The sequence below is a fragment of the Candoia aspera genome, chromosome 7 (genome assembly GCF_035149785.1).
Source record: "Candoia aspera isolate rCanAsp1 chromosome 7, rCanAsp1.hap2, whole genome shotgun sequence".
Classification (NCBI taxonomy): domain Eukaryota; kingdom Metazoa; phylum Chordata; class Lepidosauria; order Squamata; family Boidae; genus Candoia; species Candoia aspera.
In genome coordinates, this window is record NC_086159.1 from 56,597,308 (window position 1) to 56,621,439 (window position 24,132).

Here is a 24,132-nt window from a genome sequence, read left to right on the forward strand (position 1 = left end):
GCAACCCTTCGGCGCCCGGCGACGAAGCCCCGCTCTCGCAGGGCGGGATGCAGCTGAGGTCCGGGCGATGCAACGCCCCGGTAGGTATGGAACCCAGCTGGGGGGAAGCAGCGGGGGAGGGACCCACCCCGGCGCCCCGGAGCCCGCGAGGCACCGGGGGCGAGACGAGGGGACCCTCTCCAAGCTTACAGGCAACCCCGACGGAGGCGCGAGACGAACCGCCACCCTGGGCGCTCGAAGGCGAGGGCGCGCCTGGCACCGCGGCGGGATCGAGGGACGACCCGTCCTCTACCACGGCCAACGGCGAGGGCGAGCGGAGCGGCGAAAACCCCGGCGGGACGCCAGGGATGGCGGAGAGGCTCGGCGCGTTGGAGGAAGGGATGCAGGCGGTGCGGCAGATGCTCCAACAGCTGACGGTGGCACAGGGACCCCGCGACGGAGGAGGCGCAGAGGCAACCCCGGTCGAAAGGCGGCAGGGCGAGTGGGACGGCGGCGGCGGCGGAACCCGACCCAAGGAGCCCAACCGACGACCTGAGGCGCACCAGGAGGCGAGGCGGGGTGGAGACCCAGCGGACGGCGGCGACCACGGCGGGACCCGACCCCAGGAGGCCACCCAACGAGCGGAGGCGCGCCCGGACGTGAGACGGCGGGACAACCTCGGCGGCGGCGGCGTCCGGCCCCAGGAGCCCACCCCACGACGGGAGATGCGCCAGGCTGAGAGGCGGAGGGACGACCAAGCGGGCGGCGATGGCGACGGCGGAGCCTGGAGCCAGGAGGCAGACCGAGGGAGAACCCCCCGCCCTCCCCCCCGAGCGAGGGGACGAGTACCTTGCGAGGAGACCCAGAGAGAGGCACCAATGCCGCAAGAGAACCGGAGACACCCCGACCCGCAGCAGCTCCGGCAGAGCCCGAGGCACGACGCAGAGGGGGCCAGGAGCCAGACCAGGACACCCGCCAAAGACTTTGGCATAAAGTTCGATGGGGACCCCTCGAAACTTTCTTTCTTTTTAACTAACGCGAGGTACTACCTCGAAGAATGGGGTCCCTGCTTCAGAACTGAGCGGGGCAAAATCAATGCCCTGGCTATAAAACTAAAAGGGCGGGCCGCCGATTGGTACGTCCAATTGTGCCAATCCGGCGCCCGGGCGCTGCAGGACAGCACTGAATTCCTGCAGGCACTAGAAAGGCACTTCAGGGACCCCCTGGAGCAAGAAAAGGCAAAAAGGGCGCTAGAGACACTTAGACAAAGCCCGCGCTCCGTGGCTGAGTATGCCATGGAGTTCCAAGCCCTAGCCGGAAAAGTAGACACGTGGTCTCAATCGACACTGATTGAGAAGTTCAAACATGGACTCAACTTAAACGTCCTCCGGTGGGCACTTGGCCGCGACAACCCCAGCTCCCTCACGGGGTGGATCCAGCTGGCAGCGGAAGCGGAGAACGCCCACGACACGTTCCTCCACGCAAGGAGGGAAACGCAACAGATGGCGACAGCGCGACCCCCACGCACCAGCGCAAGGCAGGTGAGGGCGAGACCCCAACCCTGGAGGGAGGAACGGGACAGACGTTTCGCAAAAGGGCAATGTTTCACGTGCGGCAGGGAAGACCACAAAGCAGCCGCATGCCCCAAAACGACGCCCAGAGAGAGCCCAAGGAGGGCACAAACAGCACCAACCCCAGCGCCGAGAAAGCGACCAGCAGCAAAGGGGGAGTACCGACGCAGACACGACCCCTACAGTTCGGAGGGGGAGGACAGCAACCCAGATGAGGCGGCGGGAAACGACAACCACCTGGCCTAAGGGGCGCCGAAGGACAGGTGGAGAACACTGACAGGCGCTGCGACAAAGGGGTGAGTGAGGAATGCCCCACCCTCTACGTCCGTGTCACCCTCACCCATCGAAATAAAACCGAAAAGGTCTGGGCACTCATTGATTCAGGTTGCTCCAAAAGCCTCATGCACCCTGACCTGGCAGCCGCACTCGACCTCCGCTGCTATCCACTTCAGCACCATATGGTGTTCTCGCAGCTAGATGGATCTGCAGCGGGAGGGGGCCCGGTCACCCAATACACCGGAAAAACCGCGCTACGGCTCGGCAGCCACGAGGAAAAATTGGCTTTCATCGTGGCACCGGTGGGGCAACCCCGACTCATACTGGGGATCCCATGGCTCGTGCAGCAAAACCCAGTCATCAATTGGAGAACCAGAGAGATTAAGTTTGCTGACGGGTGCTACCAAGCACCGTCAGGGGACAAGGTTCCCCGAGCAGCCATGGGGGGGGCGACGACGACTGCAGAACACACAGAGACAGCTCTGCCAGAGGGACTGCCAACCAAATACGGGGAGTTCGCCGATGTTTTCGGTGAGAAAGAGGCGGACAAACTCCCCCCCCACAGAAAGACGGACTGTACCATTGAACTGGTCCCGGGGGTACCCCTACCCAAACCAAAAATATATGCTATGACCCAGCGAGAGCTAGCTACGTTAAGGGACTTCATAGACAAAAATCTGGCGAGAGGTTTCATTGAGCCAGCGAACTCTCCAGTGGGAGCGCCAGTCCTCTTTCGCGAGAAAAAGGATGGGACATTGCGGCTCTGTACAGACTACCGCGGGTTAAACGCAGCAAGCATTTCAAATAAATACCCCTTACCCTTAATAAAGGACATTTTGTCCCACTTGGTAAAGGGTAAGGTATTCTCCAAACTGGACATAAGGGAAGCCTACTACCGCATACGGATAAGGGAGGGGGATGAGTGGAAGACTGCTTTCAATTGCCCATTGGGGGCGTTTCAATATAAAGTACTCCCTTTCGGATTGGCAGGGGCACCGGGGGTATTCATGCAGTTAATTAATGAGGTCCTGCGTGACCACCTTTTTAAGGGGGTTTTGGTTTATCTGGATGATGTATTGATCTACACAGAAACAGAACGTGAGCACGAACGCTTGGTAAAGGACGTGCTCAAGAAACTTCGCAAGGCAGAGCTGTTTATAAAGCTCTCCAAGTGCGAGTTTCACAAAAAACAAATTGACTACCTAGGGTATAGGATTTCTGCTAAAGGGATAGAAATGGACCCCAGCAAGGTCCAAGCCATCCTGGCGTGGGAACGCCCACGCACAAGGAGACAGCTGCAAAGCCTCCTGGGATTCACTAATTTCTACAGGGGGTTCACGCCCAGGCTGGCAGAGACTATATTGCCCCTAACTAACCTGCTAAAAACTAAGGGCTTGGGGGACACGCGCAAATCGAGGAACCCGGGGGCGCTACTGAATTGGACAGCTGACTGTCAAACGGCTTTCGAGAGACTGAAAACCCTTTTCACAGCTGAGCCAGTGCTACAGCACCCCGACCCCACCAAGCCTTTTGTGGTGCAGGCAGATGCCTCCGATTTCGCCATCGGAGCCATCCTGCTCCAAAAGGACTCCGACAACCACCTAAAGCCCTGCGCCTACCTTTCCCGCAAATTCTCCGAGACGGAGCGGAGATGGCACGTATGGGAAAAGGAGGCGTTTGCAGTAAAAACAGCCTTGGAAACGTGGCGACACCTGCTGGAGGGGGCCTCCTGCCCTTTCGAGGTGTGGACGGACCACAAGAACCTGGAGGCACTCAGCACGCCAAAACGGCTCAGCCCGAAGCAGGTGCGATGGGCTCAGTTTTTCAGCCGGTTTAATTTCACGCTGAAATTCATACCGGGCAAGAAAAACTTCTTGGCAGACGCCCTCTCCCGACGACCACAGGACGACACGCAAGCCTCCGACATCGTAGGAACAGTATGGACCGAGAAACAGCTCGGCTGCCCAGCTGTCACGCGGAGCCAGACAAGGAATCAGCGCACGCCAGCACGAACGGCGGGGAGCGATCGGAGGCGACGCTCAATTTCACCGAACTGGCAACAAAGACTCACACAAGCACTACAGCAAGATACATGGTTGCAGAATAACCAACAACATGTATCTTTCAAAGACAACATCGCCTGGAAGGAGAAAGCTTTGTACGTGCCCGAATCACTGCAGGGAGAAATTTTACACAGAGCGCACGATGACAAATCTGCAGGGCATTTTGGGTTTGTAAAAACCCTCCACCTAACAAGGAGGCAATTTTGGTGGCCAAACCTCAGAAAGGACGTAAAAGACTACGTAAGCAATTGCCCCATATGTGCTACCACCAAACGTAAAGGAGGGAAACCCCACGGGCTGTTACAGGCGGTAGCCAGCCCCTCCCGGCCATGGGAAGAAATTTCCATGGATTTCATTGTGGACCTCCCACCCAGCCAAAGAAAAACGGTGATATGGGTGGTAAAAGACTATTTTTCGAAACAAGCACACTTCATCCCGTGCGCGACTATCCCCTCCGCACAACAGCTGGCACGTTTATTCCTAACACACATATACAGGATTCACGGCGCCCCCTACAGGTTGGTGACCGACAGAGGCACACAATTCACGTCAAAGTTTTGGCGGGAATTTGTAAAACTAATCGGAACCAAGCAAGCACTGTCCACTGCGTGGCATCCAAACACGGACGGATCAACAGAGATCCTTAACTCAACACTTGAACAATTCCTAAGGGCATTCATAAATTATCAACAGGACAACTGGGTAGACCTACTACCTTTTGCAGAGGTGGCCTATAATAACGCGGTACACCAGAGCACTGGCCACACCCCTTTTAAGGTGGTCTATGGAAGGGACTTTGTACCGATACCAGAATTGCCGCAACCCGAAACCCTGCCCTGCTCACCAGACGATTGGGCGGCACAGCTGGCAACAACCTGGCCTATCATCCAAACGGCCCTAGCAGACGCACAAACAACGTACAAAAAATATGCGGACAACCACAGGGCGGAGGCACCGAACTACAAAGTGGGAGATAGGGTCTACCTCTCCACTAAGTTCATAAAGACCTCGCAACCCTCGAAGAAATTGGCACCAAAATTCATCGGACCTTTTAAAATCATACAGGTAATCAACCCAGTGACGTTCAAATTGGAACTGCCTTACAATTTGAGACGGGTCCACCCAGTGTTTCACTGTGCACTACTGAAACCAACGAGCACATCCAAATGGCATACGGAAGAACCTCCACCCCCACCCATAATGATAGACAACCAACAACATTTTGAAGTAAAAGAAATACTGGACTCAAGAAAGCAAAGAGGAACACTCCAATACCTCGTGAGATGGAAACATTTCTCACACCCAGAGTGGGTCCAGGCACGACACGTCATGGCTAGACAACTGACAAGACAGTTCCATGAGGCATACCCAGAGAAACCAGCACCATAGAACATCTTTGGGGGGGCAGCATGTCATGACCTCGTTGCAAGGCACAAAGAGCCTCACAACGTGGATCATGATCATTTAGGAAGAGGGGGAAGAAGATAATCCAATCAGGGATTAAACAAGCACCCAAGGACACCCACACCCATGATCCCATCAACCCCGGAAAAGAGGGACGTCAGAGGAGTGAAGATAAGGAGCACATGGTGCCCCGAAGAACTCGACCGTTGCTGGAAGACAAAGAGGACACCGGGGAAAACGCCCACGCAGCCATCAAGGATCCAATCAAGAGGGATCGGGGCATTGAGGGGTGGGGAAGCCCGGGGCAATACAGGAGGGTATAAAAGGGGCACCCCCACCTACCTACCCCGTTCCCGTTTTTCGTTCTGTCAGCTATCATTCCAATAAACCAGAAATCCTTAATACCCATTAAGTGAGTCTGTGTCTTATTGCGGAGCGAGGCTGGCCCTGACAATCTATATCTATCTACAGCAAAGGATCGTTACCTTGTTGTGGTGCTGGAGCTTGAGCACCTCAATGATGCCATGAGCTAAACCGTGAAGGGCCACCCAAGACAGGAAGGTCATGACAGAGAGGTCAGACTAAATCCAAACCCTGGGGAAGGTAATGGCAACCCACCCCAATATTCTTGCCGTGAAAACTAAATGGATCAGTACAACCAGAGATATGTCAGTATACCATCGGAAGATGAGACCCCCAGGTTGGAAGATGGTCAAAATGCTACTGGGGAGGAACAGAGGATGAGTTCAACTAGCCCCAGACGTGATGACGCAGCTAGCTCAAAGCCGAAAGGACGGCTAGCGGCCGACGGTGCTGGTGGTGAACGGCGAATCCGATGTTCTAAGGATCAACACACCATTGGAACCTGGAATGTAAGATCTATGAGCCAGGGCAAATTGGATGTGGTTATTGGTGAGATGTCAAGATTAAAGATAAACATTTTGGGCGTCAGTGAATTGAAATGGACTGGAATGGGCCACATCACATCAAATGACCACCAGATCTACTACTGTGGACAAGAGGACCACAGAAGAAATGGAGTAGCCTTCATAATTAATAGTAAAGTGGCTAAAGCAGTGCTTGGATACAATCCAAAAAACAATAGAATGGTCTCAATTCGAATTCAGGGCAAGCCATCTAACATCACAGTGATCCAAATATACGCCCAAACCACAGATGCTGAAGAAGCTGAAGTAGAGCAGTTCTATGAGGATTTGCAGCACCTACTGGACAACACGCCTGAGAGATATTTTCATCACGGGAGACTGGAATGCTAAGGTGGGCAGTCAAATGACACCTGGAATTACAGGTAAGCATGGCCTGGGAGAACAAAACGAAGCAGGACATAGGCTGATAGAATTTTGCCAAGACAACTCAATGTGCATAACAAACACTCTCTTCCAACAACCTAAGAGACAGCTTTATACATGGACTTCACCAGGTGGACACCGAAATCAGATTGACTACATCCTTTGCAGCCAAAGGTGGCGGACATCTATACAGTCAGTAAAAACAAGACCTGGAGCTGACAGTAGTTCCGATCATGAACGCGCCGTCGTTGCGGTGGTTGCCGCCGCGGCCGCCGCCCTCGTTCCTCCGCTCGGTCCTGGCCGGGGCGAGCGGAGCCGCGCGGCCTCCTCGGCCTCCCGGTGGTTCTGCGCCCCGCCGCCCCGTCACGTCGCCCGGCCGGGGAAGGCGAGAGGCGCCGGGAGAAGGTCGCCCGCGGCCGCGCAGCCGGGCCGGCGGGGGTCGCCCGGGGGCGCCGGAGGAGGAGGAGGAGGAGGAGGAGGAGCCGCGGCCGCCCAGGAAGGTTTTTAAGCTTCTGAGGGGTGTCAGAGCCGCACACCTTTAGCACGGGAAGATGAGTGAACTTGACCAACTACGCCAGGAGGCTGAGCAACTAAAAAACCAAATCAGAGATGCTAGGAAAGCTTGTGCTGACGCTACATTGGCCCAGATCACAGCCAACATTGATCCCGTGGGTCGCATTCAGATGCGTACTAGAAGAACACTGCGGGGACACCTGGCCAAAATTTATGCAATGCACTGGGGAACTGATTCCAGGCTCCTGGTTAGTGCATCACAGGATGGAAAGCTGATCATTTGGGACAGCTACACCACAAACAAGGTCCACGCCATTCCTTTGCGTTCCTCCTGGGTCATGACCTGCGCATACGCCCCTTCCGGAAACTACGTGGCCTGCGGTGGACTCGATAACATTTGTTCCATTTACAACTTAAAAACACGTGAAGGCAATGTCCGAGTAAGCCGTGAGCTGGCTGGCCACACAGGCTATTTGTCCTGTTGCCGGTTTGTGGATGATAATCAGATTGTGACCAGCTCTGGAGATACCACTTGCGCCCTCTGGGATATAGAAACCGGACAGCAAACTACTACATTTACCGGCCACACCGGCGACGTCATGAGCCTATCCCTCGCTCCTGATTCCAAGTGTTTTGTGTCTGGTGCCTGCGATGCCTCGGCCAAGCTGTGGGACGTCCGAGAAGGGATGTGCAGGCAGACCTTCACCGGCCACGAGTCGGACATCAATGCCATTTGTTTCTTCCCCAACGGCAACGCGTTCGCCACTGGCTCCGATGACGCCACATGCCGGCTCTTCGACCTCCGTGCCGACCAGGAGCTCATGGTTTATTCCCACGACAACATCATTTGCGGCATCACCTCCGTAGCGTTCTCCAAGAGCGGGCGCCTCCTGCTCGCTGGTTACGACGACTTCAACTGCAACGTGTGGGACACGCTCAAAGCGGACAGGGCAGGTGTCTTAGCTGGCCATGATAACCGTGTCAGCTGCTTAGGGGTGACTGATGATGGCATGGCGGTGGCAACGGGATCCTGGGATAGCTTCCTCAAGATCTGGAACTGAAGCCTGACAGTCCGTGGACTCCCCGCTGACCGGACAACTTTTCCAACAGTTGAAAGTTTGAAATAACGTATCCAACTCAATATACTAACTTGGATCCCCTCCCTGCCTCCTCTCCCCCCCCCCATTTCCTGCCCCACCACCAAAGGGGAAGATCTTTCCACCTCTCTTGTTCGCTGAATCAAAGAGCACAATTCTCTCTCAAAGAGGAATTACCGTGGGTTCTACAAATAGCAAAAGAGATTAAAATTGTGCATTAATGTGAGTAGATCAATAGGTACCGCTTCGGCGGGAAGGTAACGGCGTTCTGAGTCGTCATGCTGGCCACATGACCCGGAAGTGTCTATGACAACGCCGGCTCCAAGGCTTAGAAACGGAGATGAGCACCGCCCCCTAGAGTCGGATTCGACTGGACTTTACGTCAAGGGAAACCTTTACCTTTACCTAAAGAGATTAGGGAAGACCCACAGATCAGCTAGATATGAGCTCACTAATATTCCTAAGGAATATGCAGTGGAGGTGAAGAATAGATTTAAGGGACTGGACTGAATAGATAGGGTCCCGGAAGAACTATGGACAGAAGGTCGCAACATTGTTCAGGAGGCGGCAACAAAATACATCCCAAAGAAAGAGAAAACCAAGAAGGCAAAATGGCTGTCTGCTGAGACACTAGAAGTAGCCCAAGAAAGAAGGAAAGCAAAAGGCAACAGGGGGAGATATGCCCAATTAAATGCAAAATTCCAGAGGTTAGCCAGAAGAGATAAGGAATTATTTTTAAACAAGCAATGCACGGAAGTGGAAGAAGACAATAGAATAGGAAGGACAAGAGACCTCTTCCAGAAAATTAGAAACATCGGAGGTAAATTCCAGGCCAAAATGGGCATGATCAAAAACAAAGATGGCAAGGACCTAACAGAAGAAGAAGAGATCAAGAAAAGGTGGCAAGAATATACAGAAGACCTGTATGGGAAGGATAACAATATCAGGGATAGCTTTGACGGTGTGGTCAGTGAGCTAGAGCCAGACATCCTGAAGAGTGAGCTTGAATGGGCCTTAAGAAGCATTGCTAATAACAAGGCAGCAGGAGACGACGGCATCCCAGCTGAACTGTTCAAAATCTTGCAAGATGATGCTGTCAAGGTAATGCATGCTATATGCCAGCAAATTTGGAAAACACAAGAATGGCCATCAGACTGGAAAAAATCAACTTAGATCCCCATACCAAAAAAGGGAAGCACTAAAGAATGTTCAAACTATCGAACAGTGGCACTCATTTCACATGCCTGTAAGGTAATGCTCAAGATCCTGCAAGGTAGACTTCAGCAATTCATGGAGCGAGAATTGCCAGATGTACAAGCTGGGTTTAGAAAAGGCAGAGGAACTAGGGACCAAATTGCCAATATCCGCTGGATAATGGAAAAAGCCAGGGAGTTTCAGAAAAACATCTATTTCTGTTTTATTGACTATTCTAAAGCCTTTGACTGTGTGGACCATAACAAATTGTGGCAAGTTCTTAGCGGTATGGGGATACCAAGTCATCTTGTCTGCCTCCTGAAGAATCTGTATAACGACCAAGTAGCAACAGTAAGAACAGACCACGGAACAACGGACTGGCTTAAGATTGGGAAAGGAGTACGGCAGGGCTGTATACTCTCACCCTACCTATTCAACTTGTACGCAGAACACATCATGCGACATGCTGGGCTTGAGGAATCCAAGGCTGAGGTTAAAATCACTGGAAGAAACATTAACAATCTCAGATATGCAGATGATACCACTCTGATGACTGAAAGCGAAGAGGAACTGAGGAGCCTTATGATGAAGGTGAAAGAAGAAAGTGCAAAAGCTGGCTTGCAGCTAAACCTCAAAAAAACCAAGATTATGGCAACCAGCTTGATTGATAACTGGCAAATAGAGGGAGCAAATGTAGAAGCAGTGAAAGATTTCGTATTTCTAGGTGCGAGGATTACTGCAGATGCTGACTGCAGTCCGGAAATCAGAAGACGCTTAACCCTTGGGAGAAGAGCAATGACAAATCTCAATAAAATAGTTAAGAGCAGAGACATCACACTGACAACAAAGGTCCACATAGTTAAAGCAATGGTGTTCCCCGTAGTAACTTATGGCTGAGAAAATTCTGAGAGTGCCTTGGACTGCCAGAAGATCAAACCAGTCCATCCTCCAGGAAATAAAGCCAGACTGCTCACTTGAGGGAATGATATTAAAGGCAAAACTGAAATACTTTGCCCACATGATGAGAAGACAGGACACCCTGGAGAAGATGATGATGCTAGGGAGAGTGGAGGGCAAAAGGAAGAGGGGCCGACCGAGGGCAAGATGGATGGATGATATTCTAGAGGTGACGGACTCGTCCCTGGGGGAGCTGGGGGTGTTGACGACCGACAGAAAGCTCTGGTGTGGGCTGGTCCATGAAGTCACGAAGAGTCGGAAGCGACTAAACGAATAAACAACGAATCTATATCTATAGATGGATAAATTGGAGAGGAAGATGGCATGGCAGCCAAAGTTGGTACTTTTAATAGCAGAGCTAGAAGAGAGCTTTTAATGTAGGAATGTCAAAAGTTGCACTGGTTAAAATTGGGTCCCCTATACAAATCCTGTTTGTGGTGAAGATGGAAGTTGGTTCTTTGCGCAATATTTAACAGCAATTTGCTTTTTATTTGGTTTTGATATTACTGAGTCATTGGAATAACTACAGCATTAACCATGTATGTTTAAAACCCTGAACAGAACTTAAAATGGAATAATCTTTTCTGTCCAGATATTTGCTGTTAACACTAGAAGGCCCAAAGATTTCCAAAGTGTTTGGAAGAAAATATTTTTCTTCATTACTCCGTATGCTAGTTATTATCTGTTAAAACCTGAATCATACTAGGTTCAGTGGGGACTCTAGTTATTTAGGATTACAGCTGTGTCTATGCTTTCACAAACTGTTTCTTACCTGCTTTAAAATAAAATCATTTTGCTAGCATTGCAACTTATGGACATTGACTTGAGTTAGGCCACCCTATGACTCAACCATGCTGAATGTACTCAATTTATTAATGGCCACATGTTGCCTGTTTGTTAAGTCGTGCCTGATTTTTAAATGATCCTGGAGTCATAGACCACTGAGTGCTATTATAGGTCATAAAACTCAAGGGAGTTAGTTGAATGTCAGCAGTTGTCTTCTTTCAGTTTTTTAAACAAGGTATTCTTTAGTATTTCAGTAACAGCCTGAGACACCTAATCCCACAGACCCCAAAGGTAGTGTTTTAATAGAACTAGCAATATATGTGAGACAAGCCCTCACAGAGATCGCCGCATAAGTAGGCAATGGTGAGTTAACCAACCCAGTCCCTTTCTGTATAACTCATTTGGTTATTGATCTCAGTTACTTGCAGTGCATATCCTACAGAGAATGTGAAAAATAAACCTGCGATGCAAGTGCACACATCTATGAAATCTACATGGACTAGGATTACTTCTATTTTCACTTCTATGAGTTCAGTGTTAATTCAAAACATACTGTGTGATGTAAAAATCTAGCTGTTGTGGTTTGTTTCTGGCATGGCATTGTGTTTGAAACAGATGACTATCACTTGTTCAATAAACCAATATTAAACAATGGTAGCCTAGAAAAATAGGGAACCAAAGCTAAGCTGGCTGCTTTTCACTAGTAATAGTTTGGGGGCATTTTACACGGTAAGCGATTATGTTGCTATAATCACAGAATAATTTTGCTGAGATCTTTTGATCTTGCTTTTAAAAATGAAAGTCAGATCAGGAAGTAAACAAATCCAGACAAAAGGTATTCTTGAATATGAACTTACTGTAGCCATGTCAGACTGCAAACTAAGCAAAGGAAGATGAACTGTATGCCTAGAAGCCTGAATTACAAATTCTTGGGGCCATTACAAAAAACATTACAAACAAGAGAGATCAAGATTGTTGGATTTGAATCCCATCTTTCTTTTAGCTAGCTTTCCTAAAATAAGACCACTTCCACAGAGACAATCAGTGAAGAAATTATTAATAAAGGTCAAACATGTTAGTATGAGAGAATAATTTCCTCTCTGTTGGAACTCTGCAAAAGGAAGCCTAATGAGGACATACATAGAAATATAAGAACTCTACTTACAGTAAGAACATAGTCAACATCTGCAGTATAGGGATTACTCATAGAGACATAGTCTAATGAATAAAAAAACTGTGCTTACTCAGTTATGTTATATGCATATCAACATATATCTAACAGCTGAAAAGCATACATGAATTCATATGGATTTAAAATGTGAGAACCTAAGAACTGAGATTTATTGTAGTGGTAACCAACCTGTGAAGGCAGAGGCTACAACTCAGCCTTCTGACTATTCCAAGGGACACCGCTGATCTAACAGCAGAGCAGTCACTGCTCGAGCGTGGGGCAGTTTTCACAAACACACCCTTTTCATAATTTTAACAGTAAGAGGGAAAAGGGTAGGCCCTGGAAGACAAAATTCTCTTGTTTCTACTATAAACCAAAACCAGACTTTGACGGCAAATAGAGCAAAAGTCGGCTGAGTGACATTGCACCTGGAGTGTATTTGTGCGTGACAGAGAGGTTTTACAAGTGGCAGTGGAAGCAACTGGCCTCCAACTCTTATTCCCACCCTTATTTTTTGTACTGAAAACTTGAAACATTGCACTAGCAAAAATAAACCAATTTAAGCAGCATAATCTATTAGTGCTAGAGAACTGCATGCTTAACTTAGAAACACAGTGAAAATCAATGAACCTTTTAAAATTGAAACTTGAAAATCAACTAGTTTTATCAAACATTGATAAAATCTGGTTTCAATTCAATGGTTCCTAAGAGTTAACTTGAAAACAACGAAAACACATCCAGATCCAACTGCAGTTACTACTGCAATTTTTAAAAAAGTCTTCTTCCATCTGCCATCTTCCGCCAAAGCTTGCATTCGGCAAGGATCATCATTCTGTCCATCTTGGAGCTGATAAAAATGTATAGGAGGAGGAAAATGTTAGCAGTCTACATCACAGTATTCCAGAAGCTTAAAATTTAGTCCTCTGTATTACAGACACAGATTTGATTTAAATAGCACAAAGGCAGAGTTGCATTTGCATTTACAAATCAGGTATGAACTACAAGCCCTAATTAATTTTGCTGTATCTGTTCACTGGCAATTCTGAATAGGAAAAGACTATTCAGCTTCCAGATTTCACGGCTGCATCCCTATTTTTTTTTCTTATATCTATCCACATTTTGTTTTTTCAGGTAGTCCTCATTTACTGACTGCCTAATTTATCAACCATTCGCAGTTACGATGGTGATGAAAAAGTGATCAATCCTTTGTGACCAATCCTTGCATTTAAGACCTTCACAGGTCTGTAAAGCAAAGCCAAAATAAGACTATAAGCACAGTCACAGTTTCATTTAGTTACCGCTCTGCTTAACAACCATGTTGCCAGTCCCAACTGTGGTAGCTAAACAAGGACTACCTGTACTCCTATATTTGCAAATTCTAGAATAATAGAATTGACATGTTTGAACTTAATCTACCAAATCTATTAATCGATTATACTACCTGAATCAACTAAGATTTAGAAATATGTTGATTTGTTGGTAATTATCATAAATATTCAATTCCTAAAAGTGTATGTACCTTATTCATGACCCTTTTTAGGTTTACAGCTTCTCCAGTCAGATCTTCAGCACTAGAAATGAGGTCTTCACACACTTTAGCAAGACTGTGAGGTGGACTCCATTCAAGAACCAACTAGTAAGAAATAAAAAATGCTTTGTTTACAGTTACGTATGAATTGCATTCTAGTGGTATAATATTAAGGTTAATTCTTCCACTGCTTTGGTTCTTTATGGAACCTCAAGTTGATAACACCTGCTGTGTTCTTTTAAGTAGGCTGATGGCTTCTTCGATAGAAAAAGAATACTGTACAGATAGTCCTCACTTACCGACCATTTGTTCAGGACTATTCAAAGTTACGATGGCACTGAAAAAGGAGACTTACAACTGATTCTTGAAGTTCCAGCCATCACAGCACCCATGTGGTCACGTGATCGCGAACTGGGTGCTTGGCAAGCAGCTCTCACACATGGTTGCAAAGTCAATGGGGAAGCCAGCAGGGAATGTCACAAGTCGCTCCAGTAAGTCACTCGCACCCTCTACCACCGGGCAGCAGCCACCCCCAGCCCTGCCACACAGGCCACTCGTGCACCCTTCCCCACCCAGCAGCAGCCACCCCCGCCTTGCCACACTCACACTTGCAAGCTGCCTGGGACTCGTTTAACAACCGGTGATCCTCATTTAACAGCAGCAATGGGGAGTGCCAGCACTAAGCAATGCAGTCACGTGATGTCGCACTTTATGACCACACTGCTTAGCAATGGAAATTCTGATCCCAGTTACCATCGTTAACCGAGGACTGCCTGTATATCACTTAGTAAAATAAATCTTTTTCTAGATATTGCCTGGTTTGTGTCCAAACTCACTTTTTCCTTCACACACAGTTCTTCCACAGTGAGAGCAATGAGCAGTTACCAGAACTGTGCAATTTCATTATGTATTCAACAATAACTTTTCTGATGTCACTGTCTTGGTACAACATATGACTCTCAGATTATGGAAATAACACACTCAGGAAAGTAAATATTGTGATTTCTTAACATGACAAGGTAAGAGCTTTTTTAAAAATCATCATATATTCAACACGTTTGCTTAAAAATACAATGGCAAAGCATTAGACAAATTTATGTGGATTCTCAAGAAAAAAGATTAATCCTCTCTTAAGAATTAAAGTTCTAAGCTATTATATAAGCTAGTATGGTATTCTAAGAAATAATATTAACTTCATTTTACTTAAGTGGAGAATGGTGTTTTGAAAAAACGTATTTAGACGAATATTGTACCTTATGAGCATCTGTAGGAAACTGACTAGCAACACTCTGCACAGCCGTTTTAAGTTGAATGCACTGTCTGTTTAGTTTCACAAGAAAGGAAAGAAATTCATCAGCACTGTAACAAGAAAGTTAGACAATTATCCATTTATATCGAAATAGGTAAATGCTTTCAAATTTTAACTTTAATAGCTGCAAGCAGGAGAATCAGAGATGCAAACAGAGTGTTTACTTTAAGATGAGGAATGATTATCAAGCGAATTTCTTTTGAATTTTATGGGTACCACTGAGGTTATACAGTAAGGAATACCCTCAGCTCAGGCAAATGAATGCTTCAACAGCAGACTTTTAAAAGACTGAGCTGGAAACATAGTTTGCTGCAGCAGAAGAAAAAAGTGACAATAAAAATCAGTTAATTTATAATGGCGCAAGCTTTTAGTATCTCACAACAGACCTTTGCAAAATAACAATTTAACTATCAAATATGAGTATTATCTTTATGAGTATTTTTAGTTAAAGAAATGGTTCATCTTTCTGTCAATATCACTATTTTACCTGAATTCCAAATTTGTCACTGCAGGCAGTTCTTCCAACTTTACCTCTTCTATTTGTAGTTCTTTAGCAGCATTTAAAATTTTTTGTTGATCTCTAGTATTTTTGATGCCAATCTAAGTTAAAAATTTAAAAACATTTCTAACTAATAGGATTTAAAATTGTAAAAAATCAAAGTATTGTATCAATAAAATAAAAAAATCAAATATTAATTAGCTATAAGTCTGAACCTTTAGACTTGACATAATTTTACTTCTATCAAGGCAGGAAACCACACACACACACACACATCTGGGCAAACATTACCATTACTTCCATTTTATATTTAATGAATTTTAAGTAATGGGTACAAATTTGAATACTTTTCCACAGTGAGATCTGAAAAAATTCAGAAAAAAGAACTGCTATACAAAATAATAAATATTTCTTTCTTTTGATAAAAAATACATATATTTAATTTGTTTCCCAATTAGGATAAGATACAGAACAATTTGGTACATTTATTTTGAATCATTATTTGAAAATCACAAGTCTTTTGGACAGTAGAAATTGTACTTTTAAAAATTTGCTTTGACAATTTGCTTTCCAAGTTGTGAACAAGGGAAGGTAAATAAAGAATCTGTCCATTATTTTTGCACAAAATAACACTCATGCAACAATTTTATACAGTTCATTTCTGGGTAGTCTTTGCTTGTTCATACACACACACACACACACACACAGACTCTTAATGAATGTTCTCCATTTCACTCGCATTACCTATCTTTTCAATTGTGCTGCAAAACATTTTGTACTGATATAGCTACAAATCAACAGACCCCTTGTATACTAACGCCAATTTCTGTTAAGGCACATAACCAGCCTAATCTTTTTCTCTGTAAAAAACGAACAATCTGACACTCAAATAAGATAAACAGAACACGTTACTTCTCTCAAATCAAAATATACAATAAATAAATGGGCTAACCTGTATAAAGTCTTCTGTTCCCATTGTCAAAAGCTGTCTTAAAGGTATTTCTCTATCCTAAAAGAGACAAAAGTTTTTTCCCAGAGAAACTTTGTCCCAAGATTCTATTACTTAGGTCAGTAACCTAACTTAGTATTAAACTTCAAGTATTTTCACAATGAACACAGAAAAACAAACTCAGAAGATACTTTAAATTTACATCTCCCCGAATACTATGAACAGTTAATCACCATGATTGGTTAAACTTGAGGATTAAATCTAAGCAGTGTCATTCTGAATGATACAATAATGATACAATACAGTGAAACCTCAGTTTAGTGCACCTGAACAAACTAATAAAAACTACAAAAAAATAGGAGAATCCACTTATTTGGATGTCCACTGCACCCAGAGTAATCTGTATGATATTTGAAATAAACAAGCAAACATTAAATTTACCTTATTCACAATTATTTATATCATGTACCTAATGACATAATGCAAATGACATAATTCATATCAGTATAATTATGTAAATATTACAAATGATGCAAATTCACACACAAATTCTGCAATTCATAATGTTGTTATTATACAATGGCAAAAATAAATTACCCCATCCTGAATGGTCCATTAAAGATTTCACTGTACCCGTATGTTTTTGATAAAGAAATCTTACCTTCAGTAATTCCGTTATGTGTTCAAGTCCAAGACCATGTAGGAAGATTTCCAGGTCACTAAAAGCTGCATAGGAACTTTTCAGGTGCATTGGTTCAATTATTTAAAAAAATATAAATTATTCTAATAAATGTTTAAACCAAAATTAAGAAAAGTATTTGTTTCAAAGAAAGACAAAAAATATTGAGCTATAAATTATATTGAGCTATAAACTTTCCATTACAGACCTCAGTGAACAGAAAATTTGAAAGTACATACTTGATCCAACATAAAAGTATGCTGAAGTTTAAAAATGCATACTTTATAATACCTGTATTAATTTATCTCAAAAATCTGAATGAATTTGGTGCATACCAGTTAAATTACTACACAGTATACTAGAAGCCAGTACATACTTATATTGTTAATAATCCAGCATTTGGACATAATGCATGCATAGATCCTTAATTTCAAAAGACTCTATATCAATTTAAACATTCAAGCACAACCTGGTTAGCACTAGCAGAGCAAAACGTAGCTGATAGGATATTTGATAGAAGATCCAAAAATTTTTGTCCATTTCAGCTTTAACAGAAGTTTTTTACTCTAGAACAAGGATTTAAACTACAGACAAAACTTTTATAGCATAATAAGTACTGAAGTCTGAGTTACTATTATATTTCTTAACCTGCTTTTTTGGCTTTTAAAGACATCTGGGACTTCATTCATAAGTCTGTGTACAGGTCCTTTAGTCAGGTTCTGGAACTTTCTTTGGAAGAGATTTGCCGTCAAAGAAAGCAAACTGAAAAGCTAAGAAAATTATACAAAATGATTCGTTTTTGTACCTTTAGTTGTATGTTCATTCAATTTGTTTTAATTTTTACCCTGCCTTTACTATTTTTATAAATAACTCAAGACAGTGAACATACCTCATACTCCTTCCTCCTCCTTTCCCCACAACAACCCTGTGAGGTGAGTTGGCTGAGAGCGCGCGACTGGCCCAAGGTCACCCAGCCGGCTCTCATACCTAAAGCGGATCTAGAACTCTCAGTCTCCTGGTTTCTAGCCCAGCACCTTAACCACTAGACCAAACTGGCTCTCTTGTTAAATAACAAAAGAAAATTGGGAATTCACCTATGATACAAGGGTTTTCTAATACAAACAGAACAATTTCTACTAATTTATCCTTTCAAAGAAAACTATCTGTAATTATTTCTCAATTCTCACTTCCAAGATGTTAAAGTATTTATTGAACTTATAAAGTATCAGGAAAAACATGTTTATTATAGGAATCCTTAAAAATTGGGAATTGGTTCTTCATGGATATATGAATATGCAGCATGTTGTTATTCGTTTAGTCGCTTCCGACTCTTCGTGACTTCACGGACCAGCCCACGCCAGAGCTTCCTGTCGGTCGTCAACACCCCCAGCTCCCCCAAGGTCAAGTCCGTCACCTCCAGAATATCGTCCATCCACCTTGCCCTTGGTCGGCCCCTCTTCCTTTTGCCTTCCACTCTCCCTAGCATCAACATCTTCTCCAGGCTGTCCTGTCTTCTCAGTATGTGGCCAAGGTATTTCAGTTTTGCTTTTAATATCATTCCCTCAAGTGAGCAGTCTGGCTTAATTTCCTGGAGGATGGACTGGTTGGATCTTCTTGCAGTCCAAGGCACTCTCAGAATTTTCCTCCAGCACCACAGTTCAAAAGCATCTATCTTCCTTCTCTAAGCCTTCCTAATGGTCCAGCTCTCGCAGCCATATGTTACTACAGGGAACACCATTGCTTTAACTATGCGGACCTTTGTTGTCAGTGTGATGTCTCTGCTCTTAACTATTTTATCGAGATTTGTCATTGCTCTTCTCCCAAGGATTAGCGTCTTCTGATTTCCTGACTGCAGTCAGCATCCGCAGTAATCTTCGCACCTAGAAATACAAAGTTTTTCACTGCTTCTACATTTTCTCCCTCTATTTGCCAGTTATCAATCAAGCTGGTTGCCATAATCTTGGTTTTTTTGAGGTTTAGCTGCAAGCCAGCTTTTGCACTTTCTTCTTTCACCTTCATCATAAGGCTCCTCAGTTCCTCTTCGCTTTCAGCCATCAAAGTGGTATCATCTGCATATCTGAGATTGTTCATGTTTCTTCCAGAGATTTTAACTCCAGCTTTGGACTCCTCAAGCCCAGCATGTCTCATGATGTGTTCGGCGTACAAGTTGAATAGGTAGGGTGAGAGTATACAGCCCTGCCGTACTCCTTTCCCAATCTTAAGCCAGTCCGTTGTTCCGTGGTCTGTTCTTACTGTTGCTACTTGGTCGTTATACAGATTCTTCAGGAGGCATACAAGATGACTTGGTATCCCCATACCGCTAAGAACTTGCCACAATTTGTTATAGTCCACATAGTCAAAGGCTTTACAATAGTCAATAAAACAGAAATAGATGTTTTTCTGAAACTCCCTGGCTTTTTCCATTATCCAGCAGATATTGGCAATTTGGTCCCTAGTTCCTCTGCCTTTTCTAAACCCAGCTTGTACATCTGGCAATTCTCGCTCCATGAATTGCTTGCCATGTTCGCCGTTTCAATGTCTTTGATGCATCGTAACGTTTCACATGTCATTAATTGGATGCGTGTTTCATCTTTCTGGGGAGGATGGGAACAGTTATCTTTTGGCTTTGCTTTGGAATGTATTTGTATTATCTACTGCGCTCAAGGTTACTTTCCCAGGCTAGCAACTCTGACGTTTGCTAGCACCTGTGCCGGGCGGGGCTGTTACAAGGGAGGCGGGATACGTTTGCACCAAGGGTTTAAGTTTGTATTTGGCGCGCTTTTGCTCATTCTCAGCTTTCTCTGTATTTGCCTTTAGTTCCTTAATAAATCAGATTTCATATAGCAGCCTCTTGTGAGTCTGAGTATTTGGGCTAGGGCAATCATTACATAAAGCTGAGAATCTAAGATCCTAACTCCGCTGGCCCCTGTCCAGGAAAAGACAAGTTGTCTAACCCTGTGAGGGAGAGAGCCCGCGATGACCGAACCCGACATCATGATGATGGAAGAAGGGGAACCGGACTCGACCGTGAGGCAGTCCGGCCGACCGTCCCAAGGTGGGGAGCTGTCAGCCATCCGAGAAGAGGCGAGCTCCGAGTCGGAGAGTGAAGCCGGGGGGTTGAAAACAGCCCCGGAGACCACCGTAACTTCTCCGGGCGAGCTGCTCACCTGGGATGAGACCCAAGGAGATGCCACGGTAGCGGGGGGCCCATCCTGGAGGCAGAGATACCCATTATCCCCCAACGTGGTGCAGGTGCAACCAACGGAGGGCTCACCCACCCCGGATCGGATCCGAGTGCTGGAGTCCAAAATGGATTCGTTGGAGGCTATACTGAAACAGCTGAGCTTGGATGTGACCTCGTTGCGAGAGGTCCGGGAAGAATCAAGCCAGCGGCATTCAACCCCTTCTTCCCAGGGGCTGTCCCCGGAACGGCGACGGGCGGTGCGGAGGCGCGAAGGGGACCGGTCGGTCCAGATGGAAATCGCAGCATCGCCAGGGCGATCGCCCCGGGGCCCCGTGCCGCCCCGAGCCAGGGAAGCACAAGCCGCGGCAGCACCGGTGGTGGGGCGCAGCCCGGCGGGAGGCGGCATGCGAGACTTCCCTGTCAAGTTTGATGGGGACCCGACCAAACTCTCGTTCTTCCTGACGAATGCGAAAGCTTACATGGAGGAATGGGGGGCGTTTTTCCAATCGGAAAAGGCAAGGATCATCACCATTGCCACCAAACTGAAGGGGAGGGCGGCAGACTGGTATGTCCAGATGTGCCAGTCGGAAGCGCCTGAACTGGAAAGTTTCGATGAGTTCCTCTGGGCGTTGAAACAACACTTCGAGGACCCCTTAGCAAAAGAGAGAGCAAAGCGAGCCCTGAAGGAACTCAAGCAGGGGTTCAGATCAGTGGCAGATTATGCTTTGGAGTTTAAAGCGCTAGCTGGGAAGGTGGATGACTGGTCCCAAGGGAGGGACGACCCATACACGCTGTACGAATGGATTCTGCTGGCCGGGAGGGCTGAACATGCCCAGGAGATCTTTGCCCAGCGGAAGACCGCCAAATCGGGGCGGGAGGTGAAACCCAGCCGCCCATCGAGCACCAGGGGGAAACCGGGACGACGACCCTGGGACGAGGAGCGGGAGAAGCGGTACGCAAAAGGCTTGTGTTTGAGATGTGGTAAGGAGGGGCATCGAGTGGCAGCATGCCCGAAGGCAAAGGGAGAGGAACGGCCTGGAAAACCGTCGGCGAAGTCCCCTGCATTGCCGAGGAAGCAGAAAGCTGCGGTGGCTGAAACCGAGGGAGACGATGTGATGTTCTACGACATTGAAGGGGAGACCGAAATCCTGCAGCCGGCGGGAAACGCCAGCCACCTGCTCTAAAGGGCGCCGCTGGGCAGGTGGTAGAGGAAGGGCGCGAGCCTTCATCGGTGAGTGGCAGTTACCGCATTCTCACAGTGAAATTGAAATTGGGCTCCCAATCCAAGACTGTAGAAGTATGGGCCATGATTGATTCGGGGTGTTCCCGGTGTCTTATGCACCCCGACGTGGTGGCGGCTTTGGAGCTACCCACTTTCCCTTTACAACGACCCATCGCTTTTACACAACTGGATGGGTCCATGGCAGGGGGCAAACCGGTCACCCATTTTACAGGGCGCGTAGCCTTGCAACTGGGCAGCCACCAGGAAGGGTTGTCTTTTGTCGTGGCTCCTGTGGGGGGACCCTTGGTGGTGTTGGGGGTGCCCTGGTTGGTGCAGCAAAACCCCCAAATAAACTGGGTTTACCGAACTATCACGTTTAAAGATGGGTTCTATCAAGCGGCCGAGGAGAAGGGTGCCCCAGAGGAGATGGTGGGGGTTGCGGCAGCTGCGACTCCGCCTTACCCGGCCCCTCCTCTGGAAGGCTTGCCGGCCGAGTACAGGATGTTTGCTGATGTATTCGGTGAAAAGGAAGCCAACCAGTTGCCCCCTCATCGAAAGACGGACTGTGCCATAGAACTGCTGCCCAACACCCAATTGCCCAAGCCAAAGATTTATTCCATGACACAAAAGGAACTGACTCTGTTGAGAGACTTTGTGGACAAAAATCTGGCGCGCGGATTCATTGAGCCGGCGAATTCACCGGTGGGGGCGCCGGTTCTTTTTCGCCCAAAAAAGGATGGGACATTGAGACTTTGTACCGATTTCCGCAGATTAAATGCCGTCTCAATTTCCAACAAATATCCCTTGCCATTGATCAAGGACATGTTGTCACATCTGGCCAAGGGAAAGATCTTCTCTAAGCTTGATTTAAGAGAAGCCTACTATCGTGTACGAATCAAGGAGGGGGATGAGTGGAAAACTGCATTCAATTGCCCGTTGGGAGCTTTCCAGTATAAGGTGTTGCCGTTTGGTCTGGCGGGGGCCCCTGGGGTATTTATGCAATTAATCAATGAGGTACTGCATGAACATCTGTTTAAAGGGGTACTAGTGTATTTGGACGATGTATTGATTTATACTGAAACCATGGAAGAGCATGTGGCTCTGGTAAAGAAAGTATTGTGTAAACTCAGATCAGCTGAATTGTATGCCAAACTGTCTAAATGTGCCTTTCATCAGACCCAAATTGACTACTTGGGGTATAGAATTTCAGATAAAGGCATAGAAATGGACCCTGCCAAGGTGCAGGCTATCATGGACTGGGAGAGTCCTCGAACCCGCAGGCAACTTCAAAGTTTCCTGGGGTTCAGCAACTACTACAGATTATTCATAAGGGGATTCGCTGAGATTGCCTTGCCACTAACTGAACTGCTTCGAACAAAAGGGGTGGGAGATACTCGGAGAGTCAAGAATCCCGGGGCGCTGTTGCGGTGGACGCCTGCTTGTCAAACGGCGTTTGAGCGGCTAAAAGCAGCTTTTGTCAAAGAGCCCATTTTACAGCATCCTGATCCCTCAAAGCCTTTTGTAGTACAGGCAGATGCCTCCGATTATTCCATTGGGGCATTGTTGATGCAACAAGACGGGACAGGATGCCTCAAGCCCTGTGCCTACTTGTCCCGCAAATTCTCCGAGACTGAGAGACGTTGGCATGTCTGGGAGAAGGAGGCATTTGCAGTAAAAGCCGCATTAGAAGCTTGGCATCTGTTAGAGGGGGCAAATCATCCCTTTGAAGTATGGACTGATCATAAAAACTTGGAGGCTCTCAGTACCCCTCGAAAACTGAGCCCCAAACAGGTCCGTTGGGCTCAATTTTTCAACCGATTCAATTTTCAATTGAAATTTATTCCGGGGAAAAAGAACTTCTTGGCTGATGCCTTGTCAAGGCAACCTCAGGACTCCGGGGCAGCGCCAGAAGTGGTTAGCACCCTATGGACGGCGCCCCAATTGGGCATGCAGGCTGTGACGCGGAGTCAAACGCGCGCGCAGCAGCCGTCCACCACGGACGCTGCCCAGCCAAGCACTTTGTCAATTCCCTCCCAGTTGCAACAAAAGTTTCTAAAAGAACTGAAAACGGATACTTGGTTGCTTGCGAATAAAGACAATGTTACTTTTGACAGAGGCTTCGCTTGGAAATCTAACCGCCTCTATGTTCCTGAAAGCCTCAGAAAAGATGTGTTACTACGTTCACACGATGACAAACTCGCAGGTCACTTCGGGTTTGTAAAAACCTTGCACCTGGTTCGGAGGCAGTTCTGGTGGCCCACATTACGTAAAGATGTCAAAGACTACATTGCCTCCTGCACTGTTTGTGCAATGTCTAAACGAAAGGTGGGCAAGCCCCAGGGCTTTCTGCAGCCGGTGGCCGCCCCTTCTTCCCCTTGGGAGGAAATCTCCATGGACTTTATTGTAGAGCTACCACCCAGCCAACGCAAAATGGTCATTTG

The 24,132-nt window shown here is 46.7% G+C and overlaps 2 protein-coding genes across 2 annotated transcripts in view; one reads left to right on the forward strand and one right to left on the reverse strand.

The window, feature by feature from the left end:
- Nucleotides 1-7,023: 7,023 nt before the first annotated feature.
- On the forward strand, nt 7,024-8,426 carry LOC134501616 (guanine nucleotide-binding protein G(I)/G(S)/G(T) subunit beta-1). Its single transcript, XM_063309503.1, has one exon. It carries the CDS (start codon nt 7,155-7,157, stop codon nt 8,175-8,177), a length of 1,023 nt encoding a protein of 340 aa, XP_063165573.1. The 5' UTR covers nt 7,024-7,154; the 3' UTR covers nt 8,178-8,426.
- Nucleotides 8,427-12,742: 4,316 nt separating this feature from the next.
- The window catches only part of ASZ1 (ankyrin repeat, SAM and basic leucine zipper domain containing 1), a 33,958-nt gene continuing 22,568 nt past the window's right edge, over nt 12,743-24,132 (reverse strand). The window contains exons 7-13 of the mRNA XM_063308874.1: nt 17,934-18,055; nt 17,268-17,343; nt 16,610-16,666; nt 15,646-15,758; nt 15,103-15,208; nt 13,841-13,954; nt 12,743-13,168 (exon numbers count right to left, since the gene is read on the reverse strand). Coding sequence (XP_063164944.1) covers nt 13,016-13,168; nt 13,841-13,954; nt 15,103-15,208; nt 15,646-15,758; nt 16,610-16,666; nt 17,268-17,343; nt 17,934-18,055 — 741 coding nt within the window. The 3' untranslated portion in view covers nt 12,743-13,015. The remainder of the gene's footprint in view (nt 13,169-13,840; nt 13,955-15,102; nt 15,209-15,645; nt 15,759-16,609; nt 16,667-17,267; nt 17,344-17,933; nt 18,056-24,132) is intronic.

Coding starts and splice junctions, on each gene's coding strand:
- LOC134501616 (XM_063309503.1), top strand. CDS start 7,155: ATGAGTGAACTTGACCAACTACGCCAGGAGGCTGAGCAACTAAAAAAC.